The 17858-nt window shown below is 45.5% G+C and overlaps 2 protein-coding genes across 4 annotated transcripts in view; both read left to right on the forward strand.

Moving 5' to 3' along the window:
* Positions 1–958, forward strand: part of CFAP99 (cilia and flagella associated protein 99) — a 59793-nt gene extending 58835 nt beyond the window's left edge. For both annotated transcript variants that reach the window (XM_045528194.1, XM_045528192.1), the window contains exon 17: positions 878–958. The gene's annotated coding sequence lies outside the window, so the exon portion shown is untranslated. The remainder of the gene's footprint in view (positions 1–877) is intronic.
* On the forward strand, positions 878–17807 carry RNF4 (ring finger protein 4). 2 transcript variants are annotated; one of them, XM_045528196.1, is made up of 7 exons: positions 878–1040; positions 1584–1698; positions 4178–4257; positions 13683–13692; positions 14188–14347; positions 14950–14998; positions 15564–17807. In XM_045528196.1, the coding sequence occupies exons 1-7, from the start codon at positions 1032–1034 to the stop codon at positions 15711–15713; spliced, it is 573 nt and encodes a 190-aa protein (XP_045384152.1). In that variant the 5' UTR covers positions 878–1031; the 3' UTR covers positions 15714–17807. The 2 variants fall into 2 exon arrangements, with proteins under 2 accessions (XP_045384152.1, XP_045384153.1); XM_045528197.1 differs by lacking the exon at positions 14188–14347.
* Positions 17808–17858: the final 51 nt, after the last annotated feature.

Raw genomic sequence — 17858 nt, forward strand, 5'->3', positions numbered from 1 at the left:
GCCTCTGGAGCAGCACCATCAGCATCACCTAGGAACTTGTTAGAGATGCAGTTTGGGGGACCCAGCAACCTGTGTTTAACAAACCCTCCAGGTGAGCCTGGTGCAGGTTCAAGTTTGAGAGCCACTGCCCTTGTACTGGGTGACCACAGGAGTCTTCTTGCTTTGGCACTTTCTGTCCCTCAGTCTTGCATGTGCTCAGGACTTCCTTCCCCTGCTAGAATCATGTTTTTGCACCTTCCACACCAATTACATACACTTGAACTCCTGGGTCCAAGGTTTTGCTTCTTCTTCATTCCCTCACCCACTACATCCCTGGCACTGAGTTTACTGTGGTCAGCTGCCACCTCACAGTGGGCCCCAAATAAAACCCAAGGACTTCTCAGCCTCCACACCTGGTGCTTTCTCTGCCCTTCTTGGAACCTTCTACCTGGCTTCCCCTGATCCACAGTTTCCCTGTCCTCCATTCACCTGTTGCCAGTGACAGAAGTCTCAGCTGGATACAGGGTGCTTCAGGGTGGGTGGCTCTTGCCTCCTGAACTCATGAGAAGAGCTCAAGGCTCTGGACTCTGTTTGGCCTTGGAAGATCTGCGCCCCCGCCCCCAGCATTAATGAGGAGTTGGTGTGATCACATGTGGCAGTTCTGACTGGTCTTTTCCTGGGAGATGGCATAGTGGTTCCAATGGCAGGCTTTGGGATCAGGAAGCCCTGTATTCAACAAGAATGTTTACTTCCTAACATGAATGTGGGATTAAGGACATGAATTGCATAAAGTGTTCAGTAAAGCACCCCGGTGACAGAAAGGATTGGTAAATTATTGAACTTTGTTATCAGTGATGCAGGTGGCAGCATTTATCAAGTCAATATCTTTGTTTGTCAGGACTTGAAGATACTGGAAATCTATCTGGCTCCAAATTCTTTTGAAAGCCAGAGGAAGAGTAACCAGTGGGGACGAGAGGTTGAGAACGTTCAGCTTCCCTGCAAACTTTGGTACAGATCACTTCTTTTTCTGTAGGTTGCCACCAAAGAGCACAATGAGTACAGTAAGTTTTATCGGCCCTTGAATTTTATTTTATTTTTGAGATTGAAAACTGCCTTATTCCTTGTAGCACGTTAATGAAAGTACCACATGGGTGCTTCTGAGTAACCCTAGTTCTTAAAGGAGTGTAGACGGGGGCCTTCTGGTACTTAAACCAACTTGCTTGTCTTGAGCTGAATTCCAGATGTCAGGGGTGGTGCCCCAGAGACAGAAGACTGGCCAGAACATCCACTGCCAAGTCCAAATCCTGATGTCTAAGGCTTCTGTAGCGGGGTATATTACATAGTTTTGGACATACTGATCCTTTAATATAACAAAAATTTTACTTTATAGAATTTCTATTCCCTGTATGTTTTGGGTGATTTCTCTCTATATAAGTATGCAATGTTATAGAATCTCAAGTTTTGAAAGGACCCCAACTTCAAATCTACTTTGCCCTCTTACTCTTGTTGGTGAACTATCTCTGTGTTGGCCTTTTGTTCTTCCTAAAATCTTGTCAGTCTGAAGTTCATGTGACTGTTTCTTTTCCAAACCTCGATACCCTCAGAGAAAGCGTCGTGGTGGAACTGTAAATTCTAGACAAACCCAGAAACGAACTCGGGAAACAACCTCCACCCCTGAGATTTCTTTGGAAGCAGAACCCATAGAACTCGTGGAGACTGGTAAGGTTGCAAGGGATACCGTGACTGTGGGGTATTAAGGTGGAAAGTCTGTGGTGTGGTGGGGGAGCATGAACGCTGCAGCTAGTCAGTGTCCTGTACAGCCACCTGCTGGCCATGGGGCCTGTGCAAGTCATGTACCCTGTCTGAGCCTCTGTCCCCTCCTTTGCAGCAGGGGATCCTAGGACCTGCAGCCTAGAGTTGTCATAGGCTGAAATGAGTCCATACTGTGAAACACTGAGAACAGTACTTGGCAGTACTGTGACACTACAAAGGGTTAGCTGCTCTCTGTTTTCAGAAGACCTGTGTAGTCTGACTCAACATTCACAACTTACAGCTAAATTGAGCAACACTTCCCCCTTTGAAACCCTAAGACCTCTGCAGGTTTTGAAACAGCAATTCAGCTAGGCCAACCATTCAGCCCTTTGGTAATGTGCAGCAGGAAAGGTGAGACTGCCCTGGCTCACGTTTTCTATTTGAAATTGCTTTGCTTGACCTTGTGAAATACTCGGCTTTCCTTTTCCGTTTTCCATTAAGACAAAAAATCAGCCAGGCACGGTGGCTCACGCCTGTAATCCTAGCACTCTGGGAGGCTGAAGCAGGCGGATCGTTGGAGCTCAGGAGTTCAAGACCAGCCTGAGCAAGAGCAAGACCCCGTCTCTACTAAAAATAGAAAGAAATTATATGGACAGCTAAAAATATATATAGAAAAAATTAGCTGGGCATGGTGGTACATGCCTGTAGTCCCAGCTACTCGGGAGGCTGAGGCAGGAGGATCGCTTGAGCCCAGGAGTTTAAGATCGCTGTGAGTTAGACTGACACCGCGGCACTCTAGCCCTGGCACCAGAGTGAGACTCTGTCTCAAAAAAAAAAAAAAAAAAAAAAAAAAGACAAAAATTCTCTGAAGAATTCAAACTTGTCAACAGAGCTACCTGTGGTAGATCTTGGTATACACAGAGGCCAGATTGGATTTTCCCCTTTTGCCTGCTCAGGAAGGTGTCAAATGGCCTGAATCAAAGTCCTTTTGCTCTGCGTATATTAAAATTGTTTTTATAACTATGATGCCTGGAAACTGACATTTTAAAGAGAATCAACTTTGTATGAGATAAAATACAGAATTTTCTGTGTGGTCTCTGAGTTTCACTTCTAACAATGAATTCCTAAGAGCCTTGACTTCTTTACCTAGAGGCTAGGACCCTGGCCCTCCATGCCCTAAGCTGGTGCCATCCTCAGTTGTGATACTGAGCACACAAGTGGTCACTTGGAGGACTCAGAATCTCAGGCCCAGGAAGGATCCAATTGCTGTGCAGTGTGGCACTTGTCATTGTATAGGCAGTCTTACCCTGTAGCAAGACTGTTTGCCCAAGCTGCCCACTGGAGCACTGGTTTTGTATGAGCCAAGAGTTGTGTTCACCAGAAAGAAAATGGTTTGATAAATTACTGTATATCAATATATGGACCACTAGGCAGCTCTTCTTTTTAATAAAGAATATGGTAAGTTTGTATAAATTACTTTGGATATCTATGATCTATTGTAGTTTTTATTCATGTGAAACTTTTTAATACCGGGGAATAAGACAAGTTAAAATATGTTCAATGCATTACAAGTCACTTTCCTAAAATATTAGACCAATACTATTTCTAGAAATTTTAAAATCAGTACTGTGCATAGTACTTTTTAATATTAATAGTAATCAGAAGCAAACATTGTTGTAAATCTTTTTTTAGTTTTATAAATGGAAGTTGTGCTCTGCCCCTCATTTATAACTGCCATTAACTGCTTGGTCTGTGTCCTTCTCACCTTAATCTTATGCTCAGATAGACATCACAGTATATCCTAGGGCTGAAAAGGCAGGCTTCACCGCAGGCCCAACCCATATTGGTTCTAGGAGTCTAATACATATTACTGTTCTCCATCCAAGTTGGAAGGCACTTGAGAGAGAAATGGAGATTAAAAGCCTTCCCTAGATTAACTGATGACGTTACTAAGCTAAGAAGAACTTTGGGGCATGTGAAGGTGGTCTGCCTCCCCTGCTGGGATGAGCAGAGGTTTCTAGCTGCTGTTCTATCCCAAAGACAAAGGCCCCGAGCTGAGCATGCCTGGTGCCTTCTCCCAGATGTCCTGGCAGGTAAGTCACTGCATCACCCCTGTGAAGGAGCAGGTGAGGCACAAAAAGCATAGCCGTGTGGCAGTGTGACGCCATGGGGTAAAGATGTGTGTGCATGCACACATACACCTTGATAGTACATTTGTGAAAAACCATATACCCCCACTCATTGCAAAATTCCAGGAGGGCATTTATTGGCTATCACTCCTGAAAAACAGATTGGTCCTGATGCTCTTTGCATAGTGTAGTTACGGGTTTTTTTTTAGTTTGGTATAAGCCTGTACCACATTTGTAATCAAATCAATAAAGCTTAGATGGATACACCCATACCCTTACTTTGCTCCTAATCCTTGTGAAAATGCTTTCTTTTGAAGCTGGAGATGAAATCGTGGACCTTACCTGTGAATCTTTAGAGCCAGTGGTTGTTGACCTGACTCACAATGATGCTGTTGTGGTAAGTGTTTGAGTGTGAGAGTTAGCCATTTCTGGGGTGTGGGTCCCTGGCCACTGCCAGTGTCTGAAGACCTTGGGTCACAGATTACAGGTCAAGCTTACAGTTTGTGGCTGGGCATGGTGCCTCATGCCTGTAATCCTAGCACTCTGGGAGGCCAAAGTGGGGGGATCATTTGAGCTCAGGAGTTCAAGACCAACCTGAGCAAGAGCAAAACCCTGTCTCTACCAAAAAAAATAGAAATTATCTAAACAACTAAAAATATATATAGAAAAAATTAGCCGGGCATGGTGGCGCATTCCTATAGTCCCAGCTACTCGGGAGGCTGAGGCAGGAGGATTGCTTGAGCCCAGGAGTTTGAGGTTGCTATGAGCTAGGCTGATGCCACGGCACTCTAGCCTGGGCAACAGAGTGAGACTCTGTCTCAAAAAAAAAAGAAAAAGGTTACAGGTTGTGCTGAAGAAGTTCATGGATTCAGTGACTGGAACCCAAAATAAAAAATGTTTCAGGAAGATCATTTATTGTGACTTTGTTGACTGTGGAGTAGGTCTGTGTAACCCTGACCTTTCCACAACTGGGCACAAAAGTGATTTGGGAAGAATCTCAAGGCTCCCACATCTGTCTTCAGTCCCTGATTCTATAATTTACACCACCTGTGTGACCCTGGGCATGTTACTTAGCCTCCCTCACTTCATTCATAATATAGGTTAAGCCACCCATGTCCATAGGCTATTGTGAGGATTAAAAGAGATTTCATGGTTGAGTGTCTGGCACCTAGGGTGGTACCCAGTCAAGGTGAGTTTATGCTCTTCCAGTTGAAGGGAAAGGGAATGTTTGCTCAGCACTGCCAGTGAGAAATCTTCCCAATTCCAAAAGCAACTGCTAGTTAACATTGCCGCAGGGGATGCAGGTACCCGGCATTACTATCTCATACCTTGGCTGTGTTCAGATGCCAGGGAGGGTGGAGCCGAGGAAGGTGTGTGTGGGCCCTGTGCATAGTCTGCAGGGAATGGGGCCTGGTCTGGTCAGAGTGAGTCTGGACTGGCATGCTTCTCCTGAAAAATGCCACCTTAAGTGTTTTCTGACAGCATGCCAAGACTGTGGCTTGGGGGGTGGAGGTGGTGGCCCACCTGACAGTGGTGGGCAGGTGGGCGGCACGCAGTGCTGAGTGGAATGGGGGGTTGCTATTTGCTGAGTCTTCACCTTGACCCTGAACTCACTGGTGTTGGAGTTATCTTGCCTGGCTAAGGCCAAGCTGTCAGAACAGAGACAAGCCGTAGGCACTGCTTCCTGCCTGTGCTTAGAACTTCAGGATGGGGTTGTGTTGAGAAGCTTCAGGACTTAAGTAAGAAGAAAAGGGTGGGGATCGGGAACTGTCTTGACAGAGTTGGACTCTGGTCTTAGTTTGAAACCACTGGGCTGCCCTGTCATTGTCCCCCACCCCCAGCTGATAGACTGCCTCTAGCATCAACAGGATCATGGAAGAAAGCTCGGGACATTGGCTCCCATTTGGGACCTAGTGGTTTCCCTGGAGATTGGTTAGAACTTTCAAAGATAGCAAGAGTAGGTTTAGTCATGAGCGGTCTCTACTTAGGCCTCATTCGTTTGTTTTCTGAGGTACATAACACTATAACTTTGCTGGCAGTCCCTATAGGCTCCCTAGACTTCTAGAAAGATAGCTTAATTTGGCGCATTGGCTGAAGCCTGCAGCCCAGTTGCTGATTAATGCTGGAAATGGTGCCTGCAAAGTCCCCCTTTTTTCCCCCCTTTAATTCTCAGTGTCTACCTACAGTATACCTGGCGTGCACGCGCTCGCTCGCCCGCCCTCCCTCTCTCTCTCTCTCTCTCTCTCTCTCTCTTTCTCTCTTTCTCTCTCTCTCTCTCTCTCTCTCTCTCTCTCTCTCTCTCTGCCAGGCCTGGGGAGATAGCTAGGATTCTGCCCACAAAAAGATAAAGATTGGCTTCTATTGGATGACAAACCAACATAATTTCCCCTTCCACGCCTTTGTTTGTTTTGATGACTAGACTGCTATTGCTACATGGGCTTCCTCTCTGAACTGTCCTACCTTCTTTCTGTTTCCCTAGGCTTCCGCACCATATTCTGGCACCTGTACTCCCATTTAACCTGGCGCTGCCTGGTTGACCTCTGTAAGCTCTCTGGTCGAGAGAGTCATTGGGAAGACTGAGGGACAGGAATACTGGAGTGGGGGCTGTCCTGGGAGTAAGTGGATGGCCAAAGGCAGGTTGATGAGTAAAGGGTGGACCATCCTGGCTTGGGAATTCCTGGGTTCTGGTCTCAGATCTACTGGTTGATTTGGTCAGAGGATTTCCCTCACACCAGCTGCAGTGTCCCCAGCTATAAAAGAATTGTTTTGGATTCAGTAGCTCTCCTTATTCTAATCATTCTCCACATGTTGATTTTAGTAAGTCCAAATTCCAGTTTATTGATATATAGTGCAAAGTACTCCTGAGTTCAAAATTTTACCTCTCTGAGCAGATCTGCTTGGGAGGCCTAATAGTATTAACTCAGGACAAGGCGGGTCTATTAGATGAATTATGCTCAGGGTGACCTTTGACTCTGCTTATAAGAGAGTATGAAATGGATAAACATATCTATTCCAAAATTAGGATGATCTTACTAATTCCACCAGGATCTGTTGGAACAGTTTAAGCGTACTGCTTGAGCTCTAGGAGTAGCTCTGTATCTTTCAGATAAGGTAGGATTTCCTAGATACCAGGATCCAACAGCAGCCTTCAGGACATCAGGGAACCCTCTTAAGACTAGAAACTTTGCATGCAGACTTGTGCATTTTTCTAACTCTGAAAGGAATCCAAAGCCCCTGAAGAATTAATTAGGAGAAATGAAAAATGCTGTAAGATCCAGTGAGACTTTGTACATCTCTGCTTTGTTAGTTTCCCTCAAAATTAACTTATATTTTTGGCATTATATAACCTTAAAAAAGCTAGCACCTCTGAGTCCCAAGATATGAATATCTTTCATTTTTACTAGATAAATGCCAACCTCTTTTCTGAAGAGGTTGTACCAGTTTGCACTCATACCAGTGTTGGGGGTTCTCATTGTTCCATATCCTCACCATCACTGACATGGTTTCACTTTGTCACCCAGGCTAGGATGCAGTGGTACAATCATAGCTCACTGCAGCCTCGGACTTCTGGGCTCAAGTGATCATCCCACCTAAGCCTCCCAATAGCTGGGAGTACAGGCACAGGCCACCATGCCTAGCTAAGGTTTTTGTTTTGTTTTGAGTTTTTTTTTTTTTTTGAGACAGAGTCTCACTCTGTTGCCCAGGCTAGAGTGCCGTGGCGTCAGCCTAGCTCACAGCAACCTCAAACTCCTGGGCTCAAGCAATCCTTCTTGCCTCAGCCTCCCGAGTAGCTGGGACTACAGGCATGCATCACCATGCCCGGCTAATTTTTTCTATATATATTTTTAATTGTCCAGCTAATTTCTTTATTTTTAGTAGAGACGGGGTCTCGCTCTTGCTCAGGCTGGTCTCGAACTCCTGAGCTCAAATGATCTACCTGCCTTGGCCTCCCAGAGTGCTAGGATTACAGGCATGAGCCACCGCGCCCTGCCGAGGCTGGGATCTTTAATGACTCTCAGTAAAAGTTTTCTAAAGTTGCCTGTGAAGGTTTTACAAGTCTTTTGTAAGAAGGTTTATTTCTAGGTACATAGTATTTTAGGATGCCATTAAATATTGTTTTAAAATTTTGTTTTTGTTTGTTTTTCATTGTTTACTGATATAAAATTTTTGTTTTTATTGTTTACTGATATAAAAAGTACAGTTGATTTTATCTCTTGGGTTTTGTTTTTGTTTTTGTTTTTAATTTAGCAACTCTAAATCTTTTGGACGTTTAGGTGTGCAGAACAAGTTTTGGGTTTTTTCCTATTTCCTTTTTTGTTTTCCTATACTGGGTGAACATGAAAATGCTGATAGTCATGAACATTCTTGTCTCATTCCAAATCTAAAAGAATCCTTTCAGAGTTTCACCATTAAATAAGGTCTTTGCAATAATATCCTTTATCAGATTGGACAAATTCCTCTGTATTTCCTGTTTGGCTACAAGTTTTCTTCGTGAATTGGTGTTAAATTTTATAACAAATCCATCTATTGATAATTTTCCTTTTTACATATTGAAGTGGAGAGTTCCTTTGGTTCCAGTGTTCAACCAACTAAACTTACTGTGATCATGATGTATTATTCTTTTATATATTGCTAGATTGGGTTTGCTGATAAAACTTTTATGTATGATTTTTGTATATATGTTTGTGAATAAGACTGGTTGATCTGTAATTGTTCTTTTGTGCACATTCCTTATAGGGTTCTAATATCTTTATAAAGTGACTTGGGGAGAGTACCCTTTTTTTCTTCAGAAAATTTTATAAGATGGGAATTACTTTTTCCTTGAGTCTTTTGTAGAACTCTGCAGTAAACATATCTAACCTAGAGTTTTAATCAGGTTTGATAAGTTGCAATTTTTAGGAATTTATTGATTTCATCTAAAATTTTCACTTTTATTAGCATAAATTTGTTCATAATATCTTCTTGTGTTCCTTGGAATCTGTAGTGATGTCTTTTTTTTTTTCATTTCTGATACTGGTTATTTGTGTTTTCTGTCTTTTTAGATTAGTATCACCAGAGCTTTGTTAGATCTTTCAGAGAACCAACTTTTAGCTTTGTGGATCCTTTCTCTTGTAAGTTTGTTTTCATTTCATTGATTCTTTCTTTCTTTGTGTGAGTTTATTTTGCTGTTCTTTTTCTAACTTATTGATTTTCATCATTTCTTTTCCAATAATAGTGTTTAACATTGTTTTTCTTTATCCTACAGATTTTGGAATTGGTATTTTATATTCAATTTAACATTTATGAGATTTGTATTTCTTAACTTCCAAACATGTGGATTGTCTCTTTGTCACCAATTCTTTGTATTATTTCATTATGGTCAGAAGATACATTCTGTATGTCAGTTCCTTTGTATTTCTTGAGACTTGCTTGAAGGCCTCACCTGCAATAAGGGCACTGCTTTAGGCCTGGACTCTGGTTTCTGTTTTCTGTTGGTGGTTTCAAAAGCAAGCTCCAATTTTTCAAGAATCATCTGTGTGTTATTCCTCTGGATTATTGTTTTCCTTTCACTTTTGACCAAATTTGTTAATTCATTTGTTCTTTCTTCCTTTTTGTCACCTTTTTGTTTGTGTAACTACATATGATTTATCTATTTTATCTTGTTTGTTTTCAGTTAGAAAAATGATGAAAATAAGTAGCTTACCATTTATTGGAAATTTCTCTGCTTATGTTTTCCATTCTTCTGCTTTTTTACCTGGGGTTGTTTGTTTGTTTGTTTATTTGTTTTGACAAGAGTCTCGCTCTGTTGCCTGGACTAGAGTACTGTGGGGTCAGCCTAGCTCACAACAACCTCAAACCCCTGGGCTTGAGCAATCCTCTTGCCTCAGCCTCTTAAGTGGCTGGGACTACAGGCACACACCACCATGCCCAGCTAGTTTTTTCTATTTTTAGTAGAGACAGGGTCTCACTCTTGCTCAGACTGTTCTCGAATTCCTAACCTCAAGCCATCCCCTGCCTCAGCCTCCCAGAGCGCTAAGATTATAGGCATGAGCCACCACACCCGGCCTCTTACCTGGTTTATAGGTGAGTTAGAATTTCAGGTCACTTTTTATGAGCATTTGCAGTAGGCCAATCTCTGCTCTGGCTAGAAGAGATCCAGTGATGGAAAGACAGACTAGCTCGCCTCTTTAAGGAATCAGTCCTAGAGCAGGAGATTATTGAAAATGTTGCTTGGACTATTTTCCTTAATTAAATGTCAAAAGATTGCCTCTTTATCGTTTTCAGTCTCAGAATCTCACTATGTTGCTCAGGCTGGTCTTAAACTCCTGGGCTCAAGCGATCCTGATACCTCAGCCTCCCAAAATGCTGGGATTACAGGTGTGAGCCATTGCACACAGCCAGATTGTCTCTTTTAAAGCCAGGTTGATTTTTCCTGGAATCATTTTTTTGTCTGTTTCCATAAGGTGTTAATGAATTGTTCTATTTGTGTTGTATTCTGCATCCTGCTTGATTTTTCATTTATGACTCTATTGAAAGGACCCACTTGGTAGAGGCTTCTTTGCAGGCAGGAATATAGCCCTGTCCAGCTCTCTGTCTGGGTGTGGTAAAGGACACAAGAGACATACTAATGGAATGAGTGAACCAACTTAATTATATGTGAAGAAAGGCAGGCTCAGACATCTTATCCAAGAGTTAGGAATACAGTTGTACATGCAGTCTAAGATGGATTGGTCACTCAGAACATTATTGTCAGCGCCCATCTTACTGGTACTCCTGCCAGTGCTACAACCAATAGTAATCAGTAATTGCATGATATGTGCAACTGTTGAACATAAGGAGTAGCCTTTTGTCTGGGTGCGGTGGCTCACATCTGTAATCCCAGCACTTTGGGAGGCTGAGGTAGGAGGATTGCTTGAGGCCAGGAGTTTGAGGCTGCAGTGAGCTATAGTCAAGCCACTGCACTCCAGCCTGGGCGACAGAATGAGATCCCATCTCTAAAAAAAAAAAAGGAGGAGCCTTTTGTGAGACAGTGGTTAGAGATGGCTGTTTTTTCCAGTGGAACAATGTATGGTGCTGTGAGTTGGAAGGTTGTCTAAAGCAAGTATATCTCAGTTCTCTTGGCTAGATGAGCATTCTTAGAAATGCTGGGGATCAGCTTGAGTGATGTGATTCCTGCTACTTCGATCTCTTATGTTGAGGTGTTTTGAGGCTCACTGGTGCTTTAGAAACACAAAAAGGCTTTGGGTGACCAAATATGTGTGTCTGCTGCAGTCTCCACTCTTATTCTCCATAGTCAAGAAGGAGAAGACAAAAGTAAAGGTAACATATGAATTTCTCATCTTGGGCCAGCTTGCCACGGTACTAACTAAACTGTTCAGGCCAGGGGACTGGTTAATTCTTATTATTTCAGTTTTATTTTTTTACCTCTTTTAAAAGCCTCTTAACCAGATTAGAGGCTCTTCAGCTTGTGTTGTGCTCTGACCATTTGTCGACTCAGTAGACATTTATGAGGCTCTGCTACTCTTCCCCCTGCCTCTATCTTCTGTGCCAGGCAAGCATTGTGCTACCTGCAGGCTATCGCTGTGAGCTAGGTACATTCCAGACTGTTTGAGACACCTGCAGGGATTATGGGACTTGGTGTGTCCAGCTGTGGGGTGGAGGGAGCACCGGTGCTAGATGCTATGTTGTGTCTGTCAGCTGGGGGGGGGGGGGCTCAGGGCACAGAAAGGGTATGGAGCTGGGTAGCCAGGCTCTAGTGCCATTCTTACACTGCCCTCTGGGCAGGAAGCTGCATCTCGGAGCTGTTTGTCTCTCACTGAAGATGGGGAAGGCGAGAGTCATCACTAGTGAGGGATGTTCTCCAGCCACCTTGCTTTCATTTACCCAGGAGTCCAGTGTGGAGCACTTGCTGGATGCCAGCAGCCTCCTGGGCCCTGGCACTTTGAAGCACATACACCTCCATGGGGGCTCAGTGTGTGGCATTGCCCAGAGGTGAACTGGGTATGTCTCATAGGAGTCCATGGAGACCCAGTTCCTATACAGTGATTGCCAGGGAACTAGGCCTTTCCAGGTGTATCCACACCTAATCAGTGGGGGCGGGGTGCAGTGTTGGAGCCCTAGGAATCTGGGGTCATTTCTGCCCACAGCGGAATTTGCTTCTGTTCCTAGCTGAATCCGGGGCTTTTCCCAGGGGCCAGCACTGCTATCAGTGCCTCCCTGTCTGGGCTCCCCTTTTCTAGATTTCACCTAGTGATGAGGTTGGCTGACTGTCCCTGATTTCCATCATCACCTTCTTTACTCTCCTCTGGGAGGTAGGGGAAACACTTTTGGTAACTTAGTGTGTGTGCATTATAGTCTCACCTGCAAAATAAAGACTGTTATATTCAGATCTACGTTCTTCCTAGGGTGGCCATTTGTATCCGTCAGCATTCAGTTTGGGAAACAAAACCCACTCCAGTTATTCTTAAGCTTAAATGGATTTTAACATATAGAAGGGGTTATTTACATGATGTTGAAAATCCTGGAAGAGTGGGCTCCAGGCTGGGTCCCTAGGAATAACTCCTGACCTCTCAGCATTGACCTGCCTGGGAGCTGCTATGTCCACCCACCTGCACCAATATCTTCGAGCTCAAGTAGACACTACTGCAGCACCTTTCTAGGGAGGAGAAAGGCCTGGGCTTAAGACATTGGCAGCCTCTGCCTGGAACTGCTTCTTGATAACGCTAGCAGTGCTGGCCGACTGTAATGCCTACCGCAGCTGAAATTGGCCTCTACCCTTCTGGCCTTGCCAGTGGCATGAGCACGTCTAATTGAGGGAACTTAGTTCACATCTAGAATCTCTGCTACAAGGGAGTCAGAATAGAGTCACCGCAGGCAGGACACTGTTGCAAAGGGGCAGCCCCATGCCCTCCCACCAAAAGGGGCAGCTGAAATGTGGGCTGCAGGTGTTAGTGGTGGGAGCTTTCCTGAAGCAGTTCTCATACACACGGAGCAAGAGGGAAAGGCTGTGCCACTGGCCACCCCTTAGACAGGTAAGAGTATTCAACTTGGCCAGAAGATGGAGGAAGTGACCAGGTTTGAAACTGTTGTAGCCGAAATCGTCTAAATGTAAATTCTGAGCCGTCCGGCAAGGGGCTTGTCATGTTCTCAATAACTTTTTTGTAGGCATCAAGAACACAGAATTGAATTGATTTCCATCCTTGGTGTGTGTCATACTCATTGGTCCGTGCATAGCAGCCTGCTTTTATTTTTTATTTATTTATTATTTTTTTTTTTTAGTTAATTATTTTAAATAATGTATTAAGCACTGAAAACCCTCCTCCAAGTAAAGGCTCTGTCTCTGGCAGTGGCCTTACGTCGGCCATGGCAGCACAAGGAGAGCATGTGGGAATGGTCACGGGCAGCATTTATTGAGCACCATGGCCCTGGTGCTGTGCTGCGTGTTCGTTGTCTTACTCAGTCCTCACAATGGTGCAGTAAGGCACTGGTGCCTCTATTTTTCAGAATAGGATGCTGCAGCTTTCAGACAATAAGGAACCTTCCCAGGTCATGCAGCCAGTACATAGGTGGCTATGCTTGTGCTCCAAGAGACTCCACTAAACACCTGGTGGGACGAGGCACAGCACAGCAGCTGCTGGAAGACAGGTTGACCTAGGAGTGGTGCAGTGATTGCTTTGGAGAGGCACACAGATCCTCTTTGGGTTGGTGAGGGAGGGCTGGGGACTCTGCTTCTCACCAGAGGATTCTGCAGAGGCTAGCACACATTAGAAACAAGTGCTTCCATTTTATCACCTGAATCAAACTGATTGCTTCTTTCTCTCTTGTTTTTCTTCTCTTTAAAAGATTGTTGATGGTGAGTGATTTCATCTCTTTTTTCACTGGGTTTGGAGACAGAGCTGGCATGGGTGAGGGCCACAGTGCTGCAGGCCTTGCCAAACCGTCCCAAGGGGTCCAAGAACTACCGGCAGGAAAACGATCTCAAGGTCAGACCTACACGATCAGTCCCTTTGCACCTGCTGAAGAACCTTCACCCCTGTCACTGAGCACTGAGCTAAAGTCCTGCCTTGGGACCTGCTGGATTTTGGAGAAGGCTGACAGCTTTAGACTGCTCTGCAGCTCGGGCACCAGCTTCCAGTAGGGGTGAAGGGGTGTCTTCTGGGAAGACCAGATAGTGGCTTTGGGCAAGATCCTGGGCAGGACCTCTTTTGGGGTGTAGCTAGACATAGCAGCAGTTTCTCTCTGGGCATCCCAGGCAGGGAAGGAGGAGGGTTTTTAGAGGGATCAGGGTGGAGTGGTGAGGATGGTGAGAGTAGGACCCTCCAATTTGAAAATGTGACTCTCACCTTAGAAAGAAGAAGGCCAAGGAGGAATGCCAGGAGGCTGCGCCAGGACCATGCTGACAGCTGTGTGGTGAGCAGTGACGATGAGGAACTGTCCAGAGACAGAGACGTATATGTGACCACCCACACTCCCAGAAATGCCAGGGATGAAGGTGCTACAGGAGTGAGGTACCACCATTTGTCCCCTGGTCTGTTGCTACCATGCTTGGGGTGGAAGGCCAGGGTATAGAAATACTGTACTTTTCAGCAAATTCGTGAGTCCTTGGGTCTAGGGGGGCTTGGCCAGGCATCTGCCCGGTGATTGGATGTGGTTGGAACTGGATCCATAGCTGAGCTTAGCTATTCCCACAGCGACCAGGGTGTGCCAGGCACTGACAAGGTGGGTGTGAACAGGCCTGGTGCCCCCAGCCTCCTGCAGCAGGAATGCTTGAGGGGTGGCAGTCACATCCCTCGCCCCAGACTGGGATTCTAGAGGAGGGGCTCTCTGTGTGAGCAGAGGCTGGGGGGTGGGGGAGGGCAGGGTGACTTGAGTTGTCTGCCCTTTGATCCAGTCTCTCTTCTCCCCTTTCTTTTGGTCACCCGCCACACCCCCTTGGGACAGTCAGCTTTCCCGAAAGTGTCCTGGATGTCAGTGCTAAGGCAGAGTCAGAGGTGGCCAGTGGGGAAGGACTCTTGTAGGGGATACAGGCGGCTTATACCAAGGCCACTTATAGGGTGCAATTGAATGTTTGAGTTTACTGAGAAACTGATGTGAAGCACTGTGATCTTAGGCCATCTGGTACTGTCAGTTGTCCGATCTGCATGGACGGATACTCAGAGGTAAGTAAACTAAGCTGTATCTTCTCTACTTTTGGTTCCTAAACTGATTGAGTGAAAGAGTTAGATAAGATCTTCTCCTTAGGTGGGATTTAACACACTTGCCTGCAGTCATGCCCAGGCCATGGCTTGTTGTATATCTCTGTGTGGAGGGAGAATGTGCCAGTTTCTCCTTGGGCCCTGCAGCCTTCAACTTGAGCCCCTGTATGCCCTGCGCTTCCTGATGCAAATGCATCAGTTTTTTGTGTCCCCTGTCCTAGCCCTAACCAAAAGATACTAGCATTTACTGCGGCCCCTTATAACCCTCTTGAGCTGCCACCACTGGGGGACTATAACTCCTGCCTCTTGCTGTCCATTTAGCAGAGACCACCCATACTTGTCTTACTGAGACTGCAAGCAGGTATCCTTAGTTCTCCAGACCATCTCCCTGCTTTTCCTGCTGCCGTCCTGGCCCCTCATTCCCTCTCATTGGTCCTCTTAGGGATGGGCAGGGGTAGGATTCTGTGGGGACTGCTGCTGCTCTTGGACAAGGGCAAACGTGAAGGCTGTTCCTTTCAATGTCTTCTAGATTGTGCAGAATGGACGTCTCATTGTTTCTACAGAATGTGGCCATGTCTTCTGTAGCCAGTGCCTCCGTGATTCTCTTAAGAATGCTAACACTTGTCCAACTTGTAGGAAAAAGATCAACCACAAACGGTACCACCCCATTTATATATGAAGTGTTTAGAGCTGCTCAGGAGAGACGGATGGACAGACAGACAGCCTGGCTGGGTTCTCCGTATGGTATCTGCCTCCATTTTCCTGAGCTCAAAAAGACTATTTCCAAACCAACATCTGATGTGTAAACTGCTCTTTTGTTTCCAGCCCCCTCTTAGATCCTTTTGTTTCTCCAGTTTGATGCTGTGGAGCTGGACCCAGGGCTGTCCCAGGCCAGGCTCTACATTCCTGTTCCTGGGGTGGTCTGATTCCAGAGTAGGAGAAAGGGAGTCAGGCACGTTGGACTAGAGAATTGTGGTTCCACTCTGTTTCCGGAACCTGCACGTTTGCCAAGAAGTTTTCCCTGTTTGGAAAGTTTGCCCCAGCTCTCCCAGCACGCCACCTTTCATCCCACGCGTCTGCCAGTCGACCAGTGTGCCTGCCACACATTGACCAAGCCAGACACGGTCCACCCAGCTCGAGGATCCCAGGTGCAAGAGTGGCCCCCAGAGGCCCTGGAAATACCAACCACTGGACTTTTTCTTCTTCCCTTGAGAGTCAGAGGTCACCCATGATTCTGCCTGCACCTTATCATTGATATGCAGAGATTTCTGCAAATCAAGAGAACCTCTGCAGGGCAAGCCCTTGTTCCCTAAGATCGAAAAAGTGCAATAAGCCCGTTCTTTACCTACTTCTCAGCAGCCCAGGAGATGTAGCACTGTTAGTGTCACCCTCGGAGGCCTAATGTCACCTGTGGAGCAGTGCCCATCCCACCCCATCTCTGTTCACCAACTGTTCTCAGGAACCTTACCCATGCCCCAGTGTCCTTCACCTGGCACAGGACGTGCAAGGTAAATAGGACAGGCACGTATTTGAGTGTCCTCTCTCTGTTCTGATAAATCCACCCTGTGTTCGCCACGTGCCCTCTACTCCTCAGCTCCTCACTTCCCACTGCCTGATGTCTGCCCTGGAGTAGACACTGGGAGGTGGTAGCAGTAGTCGTGGCCTTATCAGCCGCTCACTTCCATGCTTTCACCCAAGTCTCTGTTGCCCTATGTTTCAAAGAACTTGGCCCACCAGACTTGGTACTGACGTGGCTTTTTCATCCACCCACCCATTGGCATTTGTTTCAGAAGCTGCTCTTCTGCCCAGGTGGGCTTTGATCCTTTGGGCTTTTGACTGCTCCATAGGTTTTGGATGACTTATCCTCCCCAAGGGGCCCAGATAACAACCTCTGCTCCACTCCACAAGTGTGTGGAAGCCTCAAGTTCTCTCAGAGGCAGCAAAGTGGCCCAAGCTGCCCCTAACAGCACAGGGCATGGGGGTGGCTGATAGAGGAGAGGCCTTGCAGCACCAGCCTGCCTCCACCTCCACACTCCTTCCTCACAGGGCTTCAAGCCAAACCAACAGCCTTTTCGTTTGAAACATCTTCAAAGTGGGAAAGGGGCCACTTCTGGCTTTGCTAGCAATAACTGACCTTCAGTTTACCCTTCTGAAGGAGCAGGGACTCAGCACAGAATTCACTTTAAATGGGGCTGAAGGAGTGTCCCTTCTCTATGTGAAAAGAAAATAGTTTTATTCTTCATTCTGACTTTTAACTGTTTGGCTCCCTTATAATTAGTTTGAATGAAAGTAATAATTTTCTACTTGGAATCGAAGAGGGCAGGAGCGTTAGTGCTCATCATTGTGATGTGTAATGTGTCTGCCCTCCACTTGGACATCATTACCATTAAGTTCCTCTGGACTTCATGGAAATGCTCTTGTTGCACTCTAATGATGCCCAGACTTCAGGAGTCAAGGTGACCATGCAGTCCACTAATAAGCATGGTAGTACCCATTTCCAGGTTTCTTTAAATTTTATCCTTAAAGACAACTTAAGTGGTTGTTCATAAAACTTGTATTACTTCATCCTAAATTAAATTGGTAAAACGTGATTAGTTTCTACTGTTCAGAAACTGCAAACTAGGAAAAGATTGGTATGAAAAAATCCCTTCCTTTTCTCAATGTACATAGTTCAGCTCTTTCTTTGTTACATTTAAACTATATCCATGGACATCAGTCTGTTTTGGACTCATCTGCTAGTGTTAAAGATGGAAATAAAACCATTAATTTGAACAAAATATCTTTTTCATGCATTCATTTGCTTTTTGGCATCAGAATCAATTCC

The sequence above is a fragment of the Lemur catta genome, chromosome 17 (genome assembly GCF_020740605.2).
Source record: "Lemur catta isolate mLemCat1 chromosome 17, mLemCat1.pri, whole genome shotgun sequence".
In the NCBI taxonomy this organism is placed as follows: Eukaryota; Metazoa; Chordata; class Mammalia; order Primates; family Lemuridae; genus Lemur; species Lemur catta.

Excerpts from the sequence above, each read along its gene's own strand:
- RNF4 (XM_045528196.1), top strand. Across the intron at positions 14,348-14,949 it reads GAAGGTGCTACAGGAGTGAG|GCCATCTGGTACTGTCAGTT; the intron begins GTACCACCATTT and ends CTGTGATCTTAG. Across the intron at positions 14,999-15,563 it reads GCATGGACGGATACTCAGAG|ATTGTGCAGAATGGACGTCT; the intron begins GTAAGTAAACTA and ends AATGTCTTCTAG.